The sequence below is a fragment of the Rhinatrema bivittatum genome, chromosome 9 (assembly GCF_901001135.1).
Source record: "Rhinatrema bivittatum chromosome 9, aRhiBiv1.1, whole genome shotgun sequence".
Classification (NCBI taxonomy): Eukaryota; Metazoa; Chordata; class Amphibia; order Gymnophiona; family Rhinatrematidae; genus Rhinatrema; species Rhinatrema bivittatum.
Window position 1 is genome coordinate 236,563,547 of NC_042623.1, and position 19,841 is coordinate 236,583,387.

At 47.6% G+C, this 19,841-nt stretch overlaps 1 protein-coding gene across 1 annotated transcript in view; it reads left to right on the forward strand.

Moving 5' to 3' along the window:
* Positions 1 to 19,841, forward strand: part of MCF2L2 (MCF.2 cell line derived transforming sequence-like 2) — a 774,003-nt gene that overhangs the window by 709,191 nt on the left and 44,971 nt on the right. The window contains 3 exon segments of the mRNA XM_029615373.1: positions 11,587 to 11,679; positions 14,072 to 14,143; positions 16,501 to 16,587. Coding sequence (XP_029471233.1) covers positions 11,587 to 11,679; positions 14,072 to 14,143; positions 16,501 to 16,587 — 252 coding nt within the window.

The following is a 19,841-nucleotide window of genomic DNA, read 5'->3' on the forward strand; positions in this document are numbered from 1 at the left end:
TAACCTGGTCTGATCATGCTCCTATATTGTGGGCGGTAGTCTGGTCCGCTGGGGATACGGGCAGAAAGTTTTGGAGATTAAATGATTACCTCTTTAAAATCAAATCCTATCAAGAACGCATGGGAGACGTGCTTGAAGATTATTTTAGGCTGAATGGGGGAGCTGATACATCACCTATTTCTGTATGGGAAGGTATGAAAGCGGTCCTAAGGGGTCAACTGATAGGCCTGGGCACACATCATAAAAAACACACAAACAGGAAAAGAGCAGCTTTACTAATAGAGTTGGCAGGACTGGAATGCCGTCATAAACAAAACCCAGGGTCTGTATGGGCGGGGCTCCTGAACAGGAAAAGAGAGGAGATAGTGGCATTAGATACTGCGGCAATAGCTCATAGATTGGACATCCTAAAACAGCAATACTATGAATTTGGCGATAAGAACAGCAGACTCCTGGCACGACGGTTGCAAACCAAGCAGCATAAGGAGCTGATATACCAGATAAAAGTGGGCTCGGGTGCCATGCTACAAGACCCAGAGGCCATACGAGCTCTGTTTCAAACTTTCTATGAGGAATTATATACCCCAGAGGTTAGGGCAGCAAAGGCAGATATTTCCTCATATCTGGCAGGGATTGATTTACCTAAACTGTTTGACCAGGATCAGATTTTAATGGGGAAACCAATTTCTGAGTTAGAGGTTGATTGGGCAATCAAAGACTTAAAATCTGGGAAATCCCCGGGATTGGACGGTTTCACCCCCATTTTCTACAAAAAATATAGGACCATACTACAAGGTCCCCTGGCACAAATGTTCAATCAAATCCAGGAGGGAGGCAACCTGCTACCCTTTGGGAATGTGGTGGGCATTGCAATCATCCCTAAGCTGGGGAAAGACTCTACGAACTGTGTGTCGTATAGGCCCATTTCGCTAATCAATATCGATTTAAACCTCTTGGCCAAAATATTGGCCTTTCGCTTGCGAGGGAGGATAGAAGGGCTCATTCATACAGACCAAGCTGGCTTTATGCCGGGCCAGACAACGGCAGACAATAAAAGAAAATTGATCAGCCTGATACACAGTTCCAAGCTAGAGGGTAGCCCGGCGGTCTTTTTGACTATAGATGCCGAAAAAGCCTTTGACCGGGTATATTGGCCATTTCTGTTTGCGGTGATAGAAAAGGTGGGCCTGGGGGGGGGGGGTCCTTTTCCGTATGGGTTAAGGAGCTATATCGAGATCCTCTAGCATGCCTAAAAATTAACAATAGCTATATAAAACATTTCCCGATACGACGTGGGCAAGGCTGCCCATTGTCCCTGCTTTTGTTTGCTCTTAGTTTGGAGCCTCTGGCAGCAGCAATCGTCAGGCCCCAGAGGTGCAAGGGATCCCCATTGGCTCTAAACAATACAAAATATCACTCTCTGCCAACGATATCTTCTCACTCACCCTCTGACCTCTTTGACAGCGACATGGCATCAATTAGAAAAATACAGGCACCTCTCAGGGTTTCGGGTAAACCCTGACAAGTTGGAGATGCTATCGGTAAATCTCCCCAAGGACTTAGAGCGGGCAGGGAAACAGGAATTTCCTTTCCATTGGACGAAGGGTCCCATTCAGTATTTGGGAGTAAATTTAGGCCTGAATCTTAACGAGTTAGCGCAGCAGAATTATCAGCCCCTGGTGCGGTGTTTGATTGGAGAGTTGGATAAATGGCAGCAATTCCTGCTCTCGTGGTTCGGGAGGATTAATGCCATTAAAATGAACATTTTGCCCAGACTGGGATATCTTTTTCAGGCACTACCGTGCCTACTTCCAACCCATGATTTAAAATCGCTTCAGCGGAAACTGCTCTTCTTTATCCGGGGCCGGAGACCACCCTAGGGTTGCTAGAGCGGTGCTTTGCAGGACCAGGAGGGAAGATGGGGTGAGATTGCCTTCCTTACTGCACTATTATGTTGCGTCCCAATTTAAGCATGTGATTGATTGTCATGATCTGGGCTCCACCAAACAGTGGGTGGAGATAGAGCAGGCCCTGGTGGGAGGCCCCCCAATATACACCCTGTTTTGGTCCAGTGGGCTTCCACCCCGAGATACTTTGGACTTCCCTCCGGCACTGCAGAGCACCTATTCTATCTGGAAACGCTGGAGACAAAAGCTTGTGGGCAGTAAGTCCTATTCGGCCCTCTCACCTATCCGGCATGTGCGGGCTTTTTCAACCGGACAAACCAATCAGGTCTTTCGATGCTGTGAGGGGAGAGGCCTTACTTCCCTGGGACAGGTGTAGCTTAATGGGATGATACCATGTGAGCAACTGCAATATACATATGGCCTGCCTAATACAGATTTCTTAGCATATGCCCAGTTACGACATTGTATCTCCACCAGTGGAGTTACCTCTGACCTGCAACAGGGATGCTCTATATTTGAGGGCTATTGCATTCTGGCAGGCAAATTGAGGAAAATCATTTCCAAGGTCTATCAGTTACTGGTGGGAGGGGATTCTCCGACAGCAACCCACTTGGCAGCATGGGAGACAGATCTGGGAACCACGTGAGATAGGGGAAAATGTGAGGAATGTTTTTGTTACTTAGGATAGACTTCGATGTCTGCAGCCATGATGGAGAATAGGTATAAACTCTTGTATCGCTGGCATTACTCTCTGGCCAGAAAAGAACAGTGGTTCCCGGGAAGCTCTGCTTTGTGTTGGTGGCAATGCTCTCAAGTAGGTTCCTTTATTCACATCTGGTGGCATTGTCCGCGAATACAAACATTTTGGCGGGATTCCCAGTGGTTGATGGATAGCATCCTGGGAGTTTGGGTTCCGCTTATGGCAGAAGTTTGGCTTCTGGGGTTCCCGCATGAGCAATAGGCACTGCTTATGTTTGTGGGGACAGCAGCCAGATTGCTGGTGGCTGCCCAGTGGAAGCCTAGCGATATACTGACTAGTTCTCAATTGCTTACCAAGTTACAACATATATACCTTATGGAAAAACTGACAGCAATTAGACGAGACTCCATACATAAATTCCATAGCATGTGGACTCTAATGAAGCCTTATTTATAGGGGAATGATAAGATATAGTCACTCTCTCCTTTCACCCTCCTCACCAAAAGGAGCTTTACAGGACTGGGTGAAGGATAGAGAGGGGTAGACTAGAAGGGTGGGGTGGGTATGGGAAAAGGTAGGGGAGGGGGAGGAAGGGGGTCAACATATCAGGAAATGACAGAGCTGTAATGGGGGCTCTTTTCAGCTCATGATAAGTGCATTATCTGTAATTTCATATTAGAGAAAGTCCTGGATGTTATCTGAAATTTGCTGTTATGTTTGAATTGTATGTTGCTCTGTAGCTTGATACCTTTTATAAAATAAAAATTATCAATATAAAAAAAAAAAAAGAGTAAGGAAAAGAAGATCCGGAGCTCCCAGAGGTGTTAAGTACCTTCGTGGGCCATCCCTCTTGTTGAGCAGGGGAGAGCGAGAGGTTTGACCCTTGATTCCAGGGGAAGGGAAAGCCAGGAGCCCTGGTTCCCTCTCTCCCCCTGAGGGCCTCCCTCCGAAGCCTGCCTGAGGAAGCATCCTGGAACCACAGAAGCAGGAGAGTATTCTTTTCTGTCCCTTTCTGTCCTTCCTTGAGGGGCTGGGGAGGCTGACTGCCTTCAGAGACTTTGGTGCGTCTATTTTCTCCCTTGCTTGCACATCTGTCAGCTCAGCGTCAGGGTGAGGAGAGGCTCGCGCAACTTGTGCTGTTCATTCAGCACTCGAAGCCCGGACAGTAGCACAGCTGCAGCGGCTTTATTTTTTTTCCTTCTCAGTTTATTTTTAGCCGCGAGCCGCGCCACATGTGCCATGCCATCTCACACTGAGTGCAGGAAATCCTGTCGGGCCTGTGAGGGGGAGGCATTCTCACCTCAGCGCAGCCCTTCTCTGCCCGAACTGTGTCTCTGGAGGTGAGAGAGCCTCGACACAGACTCCCAGGGGCAGATGCTGCACTCGGGCTGCAGGCCCTGTGCAGGAGGCCCCTGGGAGGGGCAAAGACACGGTGGCCATTTTAGCTCCACATGGCAGGAGCCCTGCCTTGGATGTGGAGAGCAGGGATTCCCCTCCCCCACTTTCTCCTGTGGTTCAGAGATCAGATGGGGGTGGAGAGGTGCCAGCAAGCGCAGGAAAGGACTCAGTGACCGCAAAGCAGGTGACTCATGGTGGATTTTCTGTGGATTTTATTTTGCTGATGCACAAGGCCTATCTCACCAGGCAGGAACTTACGACTAAGCAGCCATACTCTCAGCCAATCAGGCTGACATGGAAGGGGGACATTTTGCACCTGTTGGGTCTCGAGCGTTCGCTTGGTGATAATACTTCCTCCAAGGATTCCGAGGGCACTGATCTAATGGGCGATGATCCACAGAAGCTGCAAGTGGACCAGGGCACTGGTCAGGGCATGGATCCGGGGCCTGGGATGCTGGGGGACCGGGCTATGGACGAGATTCCTTTGACAGAAGGGGATGATCCTAGGGTTGTTAGGTTATTTCGAAAGGATGAATTGTGACCTCTCATCCCTCAGGTTCTGGAGGAACTGGGGATTAAAGTGGCACAGGAGGACACCGACATAGAGGGGGTAAACCCAGTGTTGGAGGGTCTGTGTGGACCACCGAGGACATTCCCCTTGCTGAAGCAGGTGAAGAAGTTGATTGACTGGGAGTGGGATTCCCCAGAAGCCAGTTTGAAGGTGGCCAGGATTATGGCCAGGTTGTATCCCCTACCCGAGAGCATCTTAGCGATGTGGATGCAGCGGGATTGGTGGTGATGAAGAAGATGACCATTCCTATGGCAGGGTCAGCGGCTTTGAAGGATGTCCAGGATTGGAAGCTGGAGATCCTGTTGAAGAGGCTGTTTGAGGTCTCGGCTCTGAGCCTGAGTGCTACAGTCTGCGCCAGCCTTATGCAGAGGGCTTGTTTGTGCTGGGTGCATAAGGCGCAGGAGACCGCTGGAGGTATCCCTGCAGTTGCTGACCAGGATGCTCACCTGGAAGCAGGTGTGGCTTATGTGGTGGATGCTCTCTATGATTTGCTTCGTGCTTTGGCTAGGAACATGATGTCCGCACGAAGGCTTCTGTAGCTACGCAGTTGGTCGGCGGATGTTTGGTCGAAGGCACAACTTGCTAATCTCCCTTTTAAGGGACAGTTAGTTTGGTGAGGACCTGGAGAAGCTGAAGAAGCATCTGGCAGACTCTAAGGGGAATAGGTTGCCCAAGGATAAGAAGGGCACTAAAAAGATCTTTCCGTCTCGGAAGATTTCGTGCCAGTAGAAGTTCGTCCAGTTCTTCACGGCAGCAGTCCTTTTGGGGGACCCATAGACCGGCCAGAGAGGGTTCCGGACTGGGGTCCGGAGGTGCCAAGCCCGACCAATGAAGACAGGCTGATCCACTCCTCCTTCGTGGCTGTTGGAGGAAGGTTGTCCCGTTTTTAAGAGGAGTGGACCAGAATTACCTCGGATCAGTGGTTGCTAGAAGTAATAAGAGACGGCTAAGCGTTGGAATTTTCTTGACCTCTCAAGGAGGCCTTCGTAGTGTCCCGTGCGCTTTGCCCGACAAGTGAGCGGTGGTGCGGGACACTCTGCTATGCCTGCAGCGATTGAAAGCCATTCTCCTGGTGCCACTCGAGGAGCATGGTATTCTGTTTACTTCGTGGTTCCCAAGAAAGAGGGCTCATTTCGGCCCATTCTGGATCTGCAAAGGGTTAATGTGACATTGCGGGTTCCACATTTTCGAATGGAGACGTTGCGAACAGTGATTGCGGTGGTGCACAAGGAGGAGTTCCTGGCCTCTCTCGATTTGATGAAGACATATCTCCATATTCCCATCATCAGAGATTTCTGCGATTCACTGTGCTAGGAGAGCATTTTCAGTTTCAAGCCCTGCCCTTTGGATTGGCTATGGTGCCAAGAACATTCACGAAGGTAGTAATGGTGGCAGCCCTCAGAAGAGAGGGGATACTGATTCATTCTTATCTCGACGATTGGCTCATTTGGGTGAAGTCAGAAGCAGAGTGCTTTGCCTCCGGCGAGCGACAGAGCACCTGGAGCTGTTAGGGCTTCGGCAAACTGTTATGGCTAGCGTCAGTCTCGAGCAAGCACTCGAGGTTTGGCATACCAAGGCGCTCTCGGTGGAAGAGAAGTGAGGTGTGCCCTTGCGGGGGTGAAGACAGTCCAAGTCCCGGCCACTCCGCTGACCTATACACCCCGGGAGACCACACTATTATGGTAGTCTCTGAACAGTCCTCCAACTGTTCCCAGCCCTTTCGGACCTGCCGCAGGGAACAGCAGAGGCGGCAGGCCGGACAGAGGTCAGGCTGGCACAGGACTGAAGCAGATAAGGCAAGGCCTTGGAACTTGGAGCAAAGCACAGAGGAGTTCAGGACGAAGACAGGAACAAGAGGGATGAGCAGGACCCTCAGGTGCCCTACCATTCCATTGCCAACGGGAAGCCCCAATGGATGGTCGCGGACCACACTGTCTCCTTCGCGCCCTACACAGCCCAGAGGCTGGTCACGGACCTTGAGAAGAGCGGGAGAAGCTCGGGAAGTCACTCAGCACAGGGTACTGGAAACCCCTCGGGTCCTCCAGAGTCGGAACTAGGAATCAGAAGCAAGAGTCTAGGAACTTGAAACACAAGCAGGAATTCTCGGAGGCATGGGTCCCACATCCTGGAGTCTCGGGACTGGAACATCAGGAACAAGCAGGCACATCAGGACTGGAACATCAGGAAGTCCAAGGGAGACATAGCCCAGGTAGACTAGCCCCAAACTAGCCCTATTGCCAAAGCAAGGATTGAGTGCAGAGGAAGTCCTTTTATAGGACAGGAATAAGCAACTCCCTGGGAGGAGTTCAGATGAACCACACCTGGTTGGCCCTATAACTGGAGAGAAGAGCTGCAGGCCAGCCCCTAGGGAGAAGGGCAGGGCCCAAACCAGGAAGCCCAGGCGGAGACTGAAGCAGGCCTCAGGCAGGCCCCGAGGACGTTGAAGGCCTCCCAGGCCATGGAGCAAAACCTGGGCAAGCAGATCAGGCAAGGCCCCGGCTTTGGAGCGGCCTCTAGAGAAAGGTGAGAGGCCTCCCATAGCTCCAGCTACTGGAGGAATTGCAACAGTACCCCCTCCTCAAAGACCCCCTCCTCAAGCCTCCTATCAACAGCTCGAGAGAAAGAAGGTATTCCACATACCGACAGAGGGTAGACAAGGATCCAAGGACAAGCTGGAATGTCTTGGCGAGGAACTGAAGAGAGACAAGTACTTACGCAGGGGACAGGAGCATAGCAGAACAGGAGCATACCAAGACAAGACAATAGACCAAGGTACAGGGAAACCCAAGGACCAAGAACCACTGAACCAGAAAACACAAGACCAGAAGCGAACACGAGACCAGAAGAACAAAAAACAAAAATGGAAGCACGTAAACAGGGCAAAAAGCAAGGACCACAGCACAAACAAGCAAACAGACAAAACAGCACAAACGCGCAAACAGCACAAACGAGCAACAAACAAACAGCACAAACGAGCAAAAGGAACAGAAGACCAGAACAAGACATGGGAGGGAATCCAGGGTGGGCTCAGGTATGGCAGCAAAACATCAGGAGGGGCGCAGGCGCCTCCTGCAGGTCGTGGAACCCCATCCTGTAAACATCGAAGAACTGGAAGTCTGGATGCAGGCGCCTCCTGCAGGTCGTGGAAACTAGGGAGCTGGCGCCTCCAGCAGGTCGTGGAAATTAGGGAGCTGGCGCCTCCAGCAGGTCGTAAAATCAAGAAAACTGGCACCTCCAGCAGGTCGTAAAATCAAGAAAGCTGGCGCCTCCAGCAGGTCGTGAGAAACAGCGGCCAGAAAAAATTTTTTCCAGGAGTCCCAGACAGAATCCAGGACATGGACAGTCCCACCGGACACATGGCTTTGGCAAACTGTTAGGGCTTCGGCAAACTGTTATGGCTAGTGTCAGTCTCGAGCAAGCACTCGAGGTTTGGCATACCAAGGCTCTCTCAGTGGAAGAGAAGTGAGGTGTGCCCTTGCGGTGGTGAAGACGGTCCAAGTCCCGGCCACTCCGCCGACCTACACGCCCCGGGAGACCACACTATTACGGTGGTCTCTGAACAGTCCTCTGACCGTTCCCAGTCCTTTCGACCTGCCGCAGGGAGCAGCAGAGGCGGCAGGCTGGACAGAGGTCAGGCTGGCACAGGACTGAAGCAGATAAGCAAGGCCTTGGAACTTGGAGCAAAGCACAGAGGAGTTCAGGACGAAGACAGGAACAAGAGGGATGAGCAGGACCCTCAGGCGCCCTACCATTCCATTGCCAACGGGCGCCCCAATGGACGGTCACGGACCACACTGTCTCCTTCACCCTGAGGCTGGTCGCGGACCAAGAGAAGAGCGGGAGAAACTCGGGAAGTCACTCAGCACAGGGTAGTGGAAACCCCTCGGGTCCTCCAGAGTCGGAACTAGGAATCAGAAGCAAGAGTCTAGGAACTCGGAACACAAGCAGGAACTCTCGGAGGCATGGGTCCCACATCCTGGAGCATCGGGACTGGAACATCAGGCACAAGCAGGAACAGCAGGACTGGAATATCAGGAAGTCCAAGGGAGACATAGCCCAGGTAGACCAGCCCCAAACTAGCCCCATTGCCGAAGCAAGGACTGAGTGCAGAGGAAGTCCTTTTATAGGACAGGAACAAGCAACTCCTTGGGAGGAGTTCAGATGAGCCACACCTGGTTGGCCCTATAACTGGAGAGAAGAGCTGCGGGGCCCAAACCTGGAAGTCCAGGCGGAGACTGAAGCAGGCCTCAGGCAGGCCCCGAGGAAGTCGAAGGCCTCCCAGGCCATGGAGCAAAACCTGGGAAAGCAGATCAGGCGAGGCCCCCGGCTTCGGAGCGGCCTCCAGAGAAAGGTGAGAGGCCTCCCGAAGCTCCAGCTACTGGAGGAATCGCAACAGGAGCCCCTAGGCTGGGTGATAAACTGGGCAAAGAGTCAACTGCTCCCGTCTCAGTTCTTGGACTATCTGGGTGTGAGATTCAACATCCTGGTGGGCAAGTGTTCCAAACCCGGGAAAGGATTCTCAAGTTGCAGTCGCAAGTGGTTCGTCTGAGCGACCTGCCAGTCCCCAAGATCTGGGATTATTTGCAGATTCTAGGGTCCATGGCTTCTACGCTAGATCTGGTGCCATGGGCTTTTGCGCACATGCCGCCCTACAGAAAACTCTCCTATCCCGTTGGAATCCGATATCAGAGGAGTTTCAAGTGCCGTTTCCACTCCAGGAAGAGACCAGATCCAGTCTCTCGTGGTGGCTATCGTGGTGCAATTTGAAGAAGGGAGTGGATCTGCAGGTTCCTGACCTGGTGGTAGTGACCACGGATGGCAGTCTCAGCGGTTGGGGAGCAGTTTGTCAAAGATCAGCAGCCCAAGGGCAGTGGTCCCCAGTGGAAGCGATCTGGTCGATCAGTCGTCTGGAAACAAGATGTGGAAAGCACTGTTGTTCTTTCTCCCTCGTATTCAGGGCCAGGCAGTACATGTGTTCTTGGACAATGCAACGACGGTGGCCTATATCCATCAACAGGGCAGAAGAAGAGTCATTTGGTGGCTCAGAAGGTTCACAAGCTCTTTGCCTGGGTGAGCTTCATCTCGCGGCTCTCACATCGTCTTACATAGGCGTGGAAAATGTGCAGGTGGACTATCTCAGCAGGCAACATCTGGACCCAAGAGAATGGGAGTTGTCAGCGAAGCCATTGTGCTCCTTCGGTTCAGTTGGGGTGAACCCCAGTTCGATCTTATGGCAACAAGGAAGATTGCCAAGGCAACCACATTTTTCAGCCACTGGAGGGAATTCTGCTTCGCAGGGAGCGACGCCTTTGTTCAGCTGTGGCCAGAGAGGTTACTGCTGTATGTCTTTCCTCCATGGCTGCTTGTAGGTCGGGTTCTACATTGCATTGAGCAGCATCAGGGACGAGTGATCCTGGTAGCGCTGGAGTGCCTGCGACGTCCATGGTTTGCGGATCTAGTGCAGCTGGTGGTGGACGGGCCTGTTCGCTTAAGCCATTTTCAAAGGCGATGTTTCCACCTGAAGGGGTATTCCAAGCTGGTGATTTCTGCTCTGCTTCAGGCTAGGAGATCCTCCACTTCTTTGGCGTATAACAGACAGGCTGATACAGTAAAGTGCGGCCGCGGTTACCCTGCTTCTAACCCGCTTTCTACTCACAATTTGGCCGCATTAGTCCTACCTGCGATTCACTATCCCTTTTAACCCATCCTTACCGCCTCTTTAAATCCACGGGTAACCTTTTCCGCCCGCGGTATGTATATGAGATGTAAATGATCGGATTAGCTATTCCCTCCCATACAGTAACGCGCACCCCTATTATCGCTTTTTAAACCTGCAGTTTTGCCGCGGGTTTAACCTGCTAATTTACCGCCTACCCCTACCCCTGCGTTAGTGTGGAGCGTCAGGCAAGCTGAGACAAAATTTCACGGGCCACAGAGCAGCCCCAGCCAGCCCCGCTTCACTGCCTGACCCCCTAACTCCCCGGGACAAGACCGAAGTGAATCGGGCAAACTTTCCGCCAGCCCCCGCTCACCTGCCCTGGCCACGTCCATCTCCCGCGCTGACAGCTCCGGAGCAGCCCCAGTTCTCTCTCCCCTCCTCCCGGGGACAGCTGGCGGCGAGAGAGGCTTCAGCAGCCCGGGGTGGATCGGGCGCTCCCCATGGCTCCCTATCCTCTAAAACGTAATGAGTGCACGCCGTGACCTCGGACGTCGCACGGCGTGACCTGAGCGCCCGGCTGGACGTATCCTTCTGTACAAAGAGACTGCAACAGTTCTCTCTAAATAAGAGCGATGGGATGTCTTGACTGCTTAGTGCCACCTTGTGTGAATGTTTTTTGCTTTGCAATCTTCTGCAGCAGGATGTTGGTTTCTTTGAAGCCGAGAAGCTGAGCTGGGGCAAAGGTCCCTTTAAAAGGCGTTTGTGGTGAATGTCACCTCTACTGAAAAAAAACAACTGCAGAGGGAAAGACAAATTTTAGGAAGATTTGTTTGTTTGTTTGTATTAATAGTTGATATCATTGGACAAGAAGTTTAGTGAGAAAGCTGAGCAGGTAGGGTCAGAGAGAAGCCTCATGAAAGCACATGAAGGTCTCATTTTGCAAACAAGCTTTCATTGATGGGAGGCTTGTTTTACGCAGCTGAGAGTTGTCATGGTGGACCATTGAATGTTGCTTTATTGGTGTTGTCATAGCCATATCAAATTCCTTAGCTGAAAGCACACAGTGTTTTGTTTAGGTAGCAATGGTGATGCGTGGCCTTCCATACACATCTAAAAATTCACATGGTACCACAGTAGTGAATAATTTATTAGTTTCAAAGAACAGTGCTGAAAATTTAGAACATAAGAACATGTTCTTATTGGCATATGTCTTGTGCATACATTTTTGCTTACGCAAGATCAGTAATTTGTGAGGTCTTTTCCGAGCTTCTCCTCTGCTTTGGAGTTGCATCCCTCCCACCCTGCTTACTAATCCCGATGTGCACCGCATCTTCTGTCTCTCTCTCCGCAGATCCCGAATCTAAGGAGAAAGAAGTTACCCGTCGCTTTTCCCTATCCTCCTCTATCAACACAGCTGCCATTAAAGTTCCTACCCGCACCAAAGGTATCCGCGTTAATAAATACTACTTGACCACCTTTGGCATTCTGACATGTACCACGTTTGTAATTTTTAAATAGGGCTTCTTATCAGAGGTAAAATAAGATGGGGGGTTCACGGCCATGGTTGGGATTCCAAAGAAAGCCATGGCCTGTGTCACCCCCCCCCCCCCCCCCAACTAGTGAGGAATGTGTCATTGACAGTTGGATTACACAGGTGAAGAGAGCGGGGCTTAACGCTGGAAAAGCCCAGCTTCGGGTAGTCACTTGGGTACTGATCTGGTTATATTAATACCGTATTGTGAGGAAGAATTCCCTAATATGCTACTGTCCTTGTGTCGGGAGGGGAGGGTTTGCAGCTTTTTATCATGATATTTTATTGGTTATTATGTCACTCTCAAGGTTGATTTTTCAGTCTGTAGGCATTCTGCAGTGATGTTATATTTAACCGGTAATTTCTTAAGGGCACTGAGTGGATAGTACCTAATACAGACCAGCTTTATTTTATTTTATTTTATATTCCGCTTTTCAGGCATTTGGGTACTGGAGGTGTTTCCCTATCCCTGAGGGCTCATAGTCTTAAGTTTGTACCTGAGGCAGTAGAGGGTGACGTGACTTGCCACAAGGAGCAGAAGTGGGATTTGAACCTTGTTCCCAGCCTGCAGCTCTAACTTCTTCGCTACTCCTCCACTCCAGACAGGGCATTAACTTGACATATGCCCTGTATGGAGAATATGATTGTTTTTGTAAGCTAAAAGGCATTCATTTTGTAATAGGTAATGCATTGTTCCTGGAAGAAATTGTGTCAAGGGATGGATGTGACGAAGATTGTGAAAAATGAATGAGAATGCTTGTATCAGTTGTAATTTTTAGATTTTTTTTTTTTCTCTGAAATATTTGTGCGCATATATTGGACACAGGGTAACAGACACAAGTCTAGAATAGGATGGCAACTTAAAAGAGCGCATTTTATGACTCCCTCACCCCTGGTCCGTATGTGTGTTACAATTGCTGGACTGGAGGCGTAGCCTAGTGGTTAGAAGAGCAGGGAAGCCAGGGTTCAAATCCCGCTGATACTCCTTGTGGTCCTGGGCAAGTCACTTCACTTTCCATTGCTTCAGAGACAAACTTAGGGCTCTATTTACTAAGCATTTTTCCCATAGACACAAAAGGGGAGAAAACCTTTATTTAGTAAATAATCCTTTTAGATTGTAAACCCCTTAGTGATAGGGATTACCCTACAGTACCTGATTGTAATCTGCTTCGAAAGGTCACAAAAGGCAAAATATAAATAAATAGCAATCAATCAATAAATACAAGGTATGTGTGTGCATGTGTATTTCTGAAGTTTCAGGTGGGGGTGTTTTTATTACTGTGGGGGAGGGGAGGGAAGGAGTGTGGGGATGTGTATGGGGTGAGTGACATACTCTTCCCCACCCCATATTTTCTCACACCCTCTTTACTCGCCTATGTTCATTCCCCTCTCCTTTCCTCTCCCCCACACTCTCCTTTTCCAATGCCTCTCCCTTACTCTGCTCTCTCCTCTTCTCCCACTCCCCTAACTTCCACCACAGTAGCCAAGGCCTGAGATCCCTGCCAGCCCTACTGCTGTGTTCTGTTGACAGCTCCTCCACTAGACCTCGTATTCTGGATTTGTTTGCCACCCTGTGCATTTTTTTTACCATAAAATGCATTAAAATGGGGTTGAATTACCACAAGTTTGAAATTTGTGAGCCGTAGCACTAATCCTAGCTACTGTTCAGTCATACATCTTCCAATTATACCTATAATTCAGTTAATTTATAATAGAAGTTTTATAAAATTCAGAAGAAGTAAAGAAAATTGAAGTGTAATATTATCTTTCTGTGTTTTGGCTGGAGCTAGGTGTATCACTCCAGTAGCACACACAGCTCACCTGGTGTCCTTTATGATATGTCTTTTTCGGGCCGATCCAGCTGCACTCTTACATTGAGCTGCCAGTGGAAGGGCACGTGGAGGAACTGCTACCTGCTTTTTCCATCTCGGGAAGTTGTTTCATTGTTTGTCGTTTACATGGTAGTGGTGTCTGAGAGAGGAGGAAATGCAGGTGACCACACCAGATGAGCCCATGCTGAAAGGTACCTGATGGAAAAAAAGGCAAGGCAGGAAAAGTACAAAGGAGTGAAAGAACTATACAGAGCCTTTGAAATGTAATCATCATAACATGAAAGGGTATTTCGTAGATGATTGATTATTAGCCATGTTAGACCTAATACAACGCTGTGGGTTCCTAATGCATTCTGTACTTACTTTAGATATTTTAAAGACATTGCCATTTTTAAATACAGTAAAATTAGAACAAAGACTGGGTTGCAACTGTATGATTTGTAAATTGCTCTGCATCTGTAAACTTCATATAGGTCCGCTTGGTCCTGCCATGAAAGCTAAGAGGCATGAAATAAAGAGTGACCCAACCCCCTTGGGTTTTGAAGGTACAGATTTTAATGTCCTGCATGAAACACGTATTCTGGCGCTTTGAGTGCCATTCATAGGCTCTCGAGTCTTTTGTTGTTGGAAGATTAATATACAGGGCCAAAGCCTGGGAGGAGTATTGGAAACCCTATCCAGGAGCTTTTTGCTTGCTGCATGTGCTTGTGTTTTGACACTCCCTTACTTTCTCATTCTCTCGTCTGTGAACAGGACAGTGTTACATTTCTTTTTTTTGTGTGCTTTTATTATTTATGGCTTGCTGCTGTCTCCCTTTGTTCTGGCTCAACTTGCATCGGCTCCCGTTTTTAAATATTAGGTTGTTTGGCTGTCTTCAATATCACAGGTTCAGATCACAATTAAACCAAGCTGCATATATTTCAAGTAATGCCCGAGAATTATTAGGAATATCTGAAAATAAAAGCAATTCCATGCTGCATGTTTTCAGGGGTATTAGACTTGGCTACATAATGCCTTTTATTTCTCAAGTCATTTAAGCATACTAGCATATTGCTTCTCTTCTAACTGATATAAAACACAGGGATGGTAACTTTAAAACCAGTGTGTGGGTGCATATTGGCGCATGTGTGTAGGGGCGCGGCCATTTTATAACTTGCACGCATGTTATAAAATAGCCTGGCCATCGGGGAATTTTAAAAGGGGCGTGCGTCCACACCATTGCCAGTTTAACCAGTTCGTCCACCGGTCTGCCCACTTAACCGCCAGGTCCTCCAAACCCCTCCCTGGTTTGATAGTCTGCACTCCCCTGAGTTACCTCATACCCTTTAAACCCCTGAGAAATGGCTCTTTTTTTATTTTTAAACTTACACTTCCTCCATAGCAAAAGTAAACTTAACGCGGCAGGGGACCTCAGCACGTGCCAGGGTGCGGAAGTATTTACACGCGCATCTCTTGGCCAGGCCCTGAAATGCCCATGCCCCACCCCCCCCGCCCACACCACACTCCCGTTTTGGTTCTGAGTGAGCTGTGCGCGCAGCGGGAGATAAGCACGCATGTAGGCAGCTTTTTAAATAGAGTCAGCAACGTAAGCCCAACTTGTTCACAAATCCCCTAAATGATGCGTGCGCTGTGCTTTTAAAATTCACCTTAAAGCATAATTTGCTTTGAAAATTACTCCACCAAAATTACCCATACACACACTATACTGCAAAAATCAGTGGAGAAACTCGGGAAAATTGACGCACGGACTTTTGAAAATCCCAAATTATGGTCCAGATTTTAAGAGGTACGCACAGGCGTACATTTCTGCGTGCAACCCGGCGCACACAAATGTACGCCCGATTTTATAACATGCACACGCAGCCACGCGCGTTATAAAATCCAGGGTCGGCGTGCGCAAGGGGGTGCACAATTGTGCAACTTGCGCGCGCCGAGCTGTGCAGCCTTCTTCCGTTCCCTCTGAGGCCACTCCGAAATCGGAGCGGCCTCGGAAGGAACTTTCCTTCTGCACCCACACTGTCCCTTCCCCTCCCTTCCCTTACCTAACCCGCCCCCCAGCCCTACCTACCCCCCCCTTACCTTTATCTTATAAGTTGCGCCTGCCTCCGGGCAGGAGTAGGTTGCGTGTGCCGGCCGATGGCTGGCCTGCGATCCCAGGCACAGCAGCAAATGGCCGCTGTGCTTGGAGGCTCCAGCCCCGCCCCCGGACCACCCCTCCACGCCCACTCCCCGCCCCTTTTTCAAGCCCCGGGACATATGCACTTCCCAGGGCTTGCGCATGTCGCCGGGCCTATGCAAAATAGGCTCGGCACGCGCAGGAGCAGGTTTTCGCGGATACGCGCGTAATATACACGCGTAACCCTTTTAAAATCCGCCCCTATATGCGTAAGTGCAAATCCCTCCTCAGCTTCTCCCCCAGGGACACCTCTGCTCAATCCAGGTAAATTTACATTTATACAGTTACTCACATATCGGGCAATCAGTTTTTATAACAAGCCATTTCTGTGGTTAAAACAATTGATAATATTCTCAATAATTGATCATATTTGAGAAAAATAATCTTTGGGTGAGGGCTCCCTAATTGGTTAATAAAGTGTTCTATGCAATTGAAAAGTGTTTATTCCAGAAACCTCTGGAGAAAATGAATGCTATTCCTAACTTCATTTCTCTGAAGTTTGCGGTGGCGGTCAAACTCCTCCTCGGTTGTCTTCTTTCTGCTCGTGTGATTTCCCTGGTGGCATCAAACCATGTTTGAATGTCCCAGTTTCTCAGGTCTCACTCGGTTGCCATACAGTATAGACACATGGAAGAGACTGGCTGTTCTGTAAAACTTTCTGTTCAAGGTTTACTCCTTACAGTGTAGAACGTGAAGTAAAAGACTCCAATCTCTTTCCTGTCGCAGAGGCGTTTCAGAATTCTGTATTGGCCCAGACTGAATGTGACAGCAGCAGAACCACAAGACACGTGCCCAGATCTGTTTCCCAGACAAGTAAGTGAGATTCATATCCTATTTTCTTTACTTTTCATGTTTGTTTGATTATGTTTTTCAAATAATGAAACAAAAACATTGGGCTTGATTTAAAAAATGCATTTACATGCTTAAAACTGGGTTTTATTCATGTAAGTGTACTTTACCCCTGTAAGTGGGTTTTTGAAAATTGTTACAATGAATGCCATTGAATTGTCCATAGGATATTCATGTGGAAGGGCATTTTACAAGCATAAATTTCTTTTGAAAATTGCTACAATAGTATGAAACATTTACACATGTAACTTCTTTGAAAATCACCTTCATAGGATTCACATGCAGTCTTCATATCAGAGGATTATTATTATTATTATTATTCATTTCATTTATTAAACTGATTAATCACCAGTATGCAAAAGTACTCCTAGCGAGGTACAACTCATAATACAGTAAACAATGGCAAAGTAAAACAGCAGTAATAAATAAAAGTAAAAACAAAAAATGAAGTAAAAACAAAGGCAACCTAAAAGGGATACCAATAATAAATAAAAGAAGAATTGCCAAAAAGGTGTATCAGCAATAAAAGCATAAAGCAAGAGTATAATGCCAAAACATATAAACAGCAGTATGTTAGCAACAAAACAACACAGAAACTCAGGAATAATCAAATGAGCTAAAATAAACATTATGGAAATGGCATTCAAAATTAATCAAAAGCCTATGAAAACAGACATGTCTTAACAGACTTTCTAAAACCCAAATAACATTGCGCCAAGCACCAAGGGCAAAAAAATCCCATGATATGATGGATTTAGATGCCTATAATGTGAATCTTGAGGATTACAAGGCAATGGTTGTAAAATCAAAGAGTCTCTATTTTTTGTTAGCTCACTGCCCCCAGGAACTTTTTCAGTTACATTTTTAAAGGCTAATACAGAGACAGATTTATATCATTCACTCTTCTATTAGTTGCAATGATTTTGCAAGTTATATTTTCTTTTTGAAAGCTAAAATTTCTGAGATTGAAGGTCTCTTCTCTAATGATATTAAGCTTCTTGATTCTTTGCCACAAGAGGGGGTCAAAAAATGGGAAAATTTCTTGCCAGTAACCACTGATGAGATTATTTAGGTCATGGCTTCATTAACTAATTCCTATTGTCGTCTGAACTCTTGCTCTGTCACACTGCTGAAGAGCCTTTTTTTGGGAGTGGGCGGGGAGATATGGTCATATTTGTCACTCATCGAATGAATGCCTCTCTGAAGGAAGGCTACCTCCCCCCTTCCCACAACTGAAAAAGCATCCATACACCCCCTCCCAATTTAGATTCTTCAGTTATTGCCAGTTATTGTCCAGTGTGTTCTCTTCCTTTTCTATCAAAAGTGATATAAGGGATTTTGTTAAGACAACTTCAAGAATTCCTAATAACATATTTGGCTCCAAGTCAGTTTGGCTTTTGCTCTGCTCATAATACCAAGTCGTTGTTATCCAGTTATACCTGAAGACTATCCATTGTTTCCTGAAGACTGCTATTCTCAAGATCAAAATCATAGAGCATATAGAAAGACATGATTTAATGGAACACAGTCAACATGGATTTACCCAAGGGAAGTCTTGCCTAACAAATCTGCTTCATTTTTTTGAAGGGGTTAATAAACATGTGGATAAAGGTGAACCGGTAGATGTATATTTGGATTTTCAGAAGGCGTTTGACAAAGTCCCTCATGAGAGGCTTCTAAGAAAACTAAAAAGTCATGGGGTAGGAGGCAATGTCCTTTCGTGGATTACAAACTGGTTAAAAGACAGGAAACAGAGTAGGATTAAATGGTCAATTTTCTCAGTAGAAAAGGGTAAATAGTGGAGTGCCTCAGGGATCTGTACTTGAACCGGTGCTTTTCAATATATATATATATATAAATGATCTGGAAAGGAATACGATGAGTGAGGTTATCAAATTTGCGGATGATACAAAATTATTCAGAGTAGTTAAATCACAAGCGGACTGTGATACATTACAGGAGGACCTTGCAAGACTGGAAGATTGGGCATCCAAATGGCAGATGAAATTTAATGTGGACAAGTGCAAGGTGTTGCATATAGGGAAAAATAACCCTTGCTGTAGTTACACGATGTTAGGTTCCATATTAGGAGCTACCACCCAGGAAAAAGATCTAGGCATCATAGTGGATAATACTTTAAAATTGTCAGCTCAGTGTGCTGCAGCAGTCAAAAAAGCAAACAGAATGTTAGGAATTATTAGGAAGGGAATGGTTAATAAAACGGAAAATGTTATAATGCCTCTATATCGCTCCATGGTAAGACCACACAATTCAGGGGCAGGACGAGGGGGCATTCCATGAAATTAGCAAGTAGCACATTTAAGACTAATCGGAGAAAATTATTTTTCACTCAACGCACAGTAGAGCTCTGGAATTTGTTGCCAGAGGATGTGGTTGGTGCAGTTAGTGTAGCTGGGTTCAAAAAAGGTTTGGATATGTTCTTGGAGGAGAAGTCCATTAACGGCTATTAATCAAGCTTACTTAGGGAATAGCCACTGTTATTAATTGCATCAGTAGCATGGGATCTTCTTAGTGTTTGGGTAATTGCCAGGTTCTTGTGGCCTGGTTTGGCCTCTGTTGGAAACAGGATGCTGGGCTTGATGGACCCTTGGTCTGACCCAGCATGGCAATTTCTTATGTTCTTATGTTCTTAGTTGTAATGTGTATCGCAGCGGCTTTGACATGGGCAGTGAAGGCTTCTTACAGTGATTATCCCCATGTTTACAGAAAAGCAAACGGTACTCGGTCAGGTTAAATGCATTTATTGGTATGCAAAATAAGACAAAGTATCGGGAAGGCGAGACAAATGACCTGACAGTCACTATCGGAGCTCCTTCAGTTCTCTGCTTGCACATTAGCTGCTTATATACAAAATTTCTTTGTTTACCAGCTTTTTCTTACCTCAGCACATCATGATGGATCTGTTTCTTTTCATCTTAGCCAACTATTGCCCCAACAGTATCTTTCCTGTTCTCACAGGCTATCTCTCTTCTATCTGAGTTTCAGCTCCACCAAGTGCCTGTGGTTTCAGCATCATGAGTCTCTTGTCAAGAGTCTCTTTTGTCTGGTTGTCAGATCTCCCTGCTGGCAAAGTTTCTTTTTCTGATATGAAACATGAACACCATAGCTGCAGTTCTGAGCATAGATATTATCTCTGCTAGAGCTGTCTCTTGCTCTGCAGATGTATATTTCCCCCGTGACCCTTGCTCAGGTAAGGA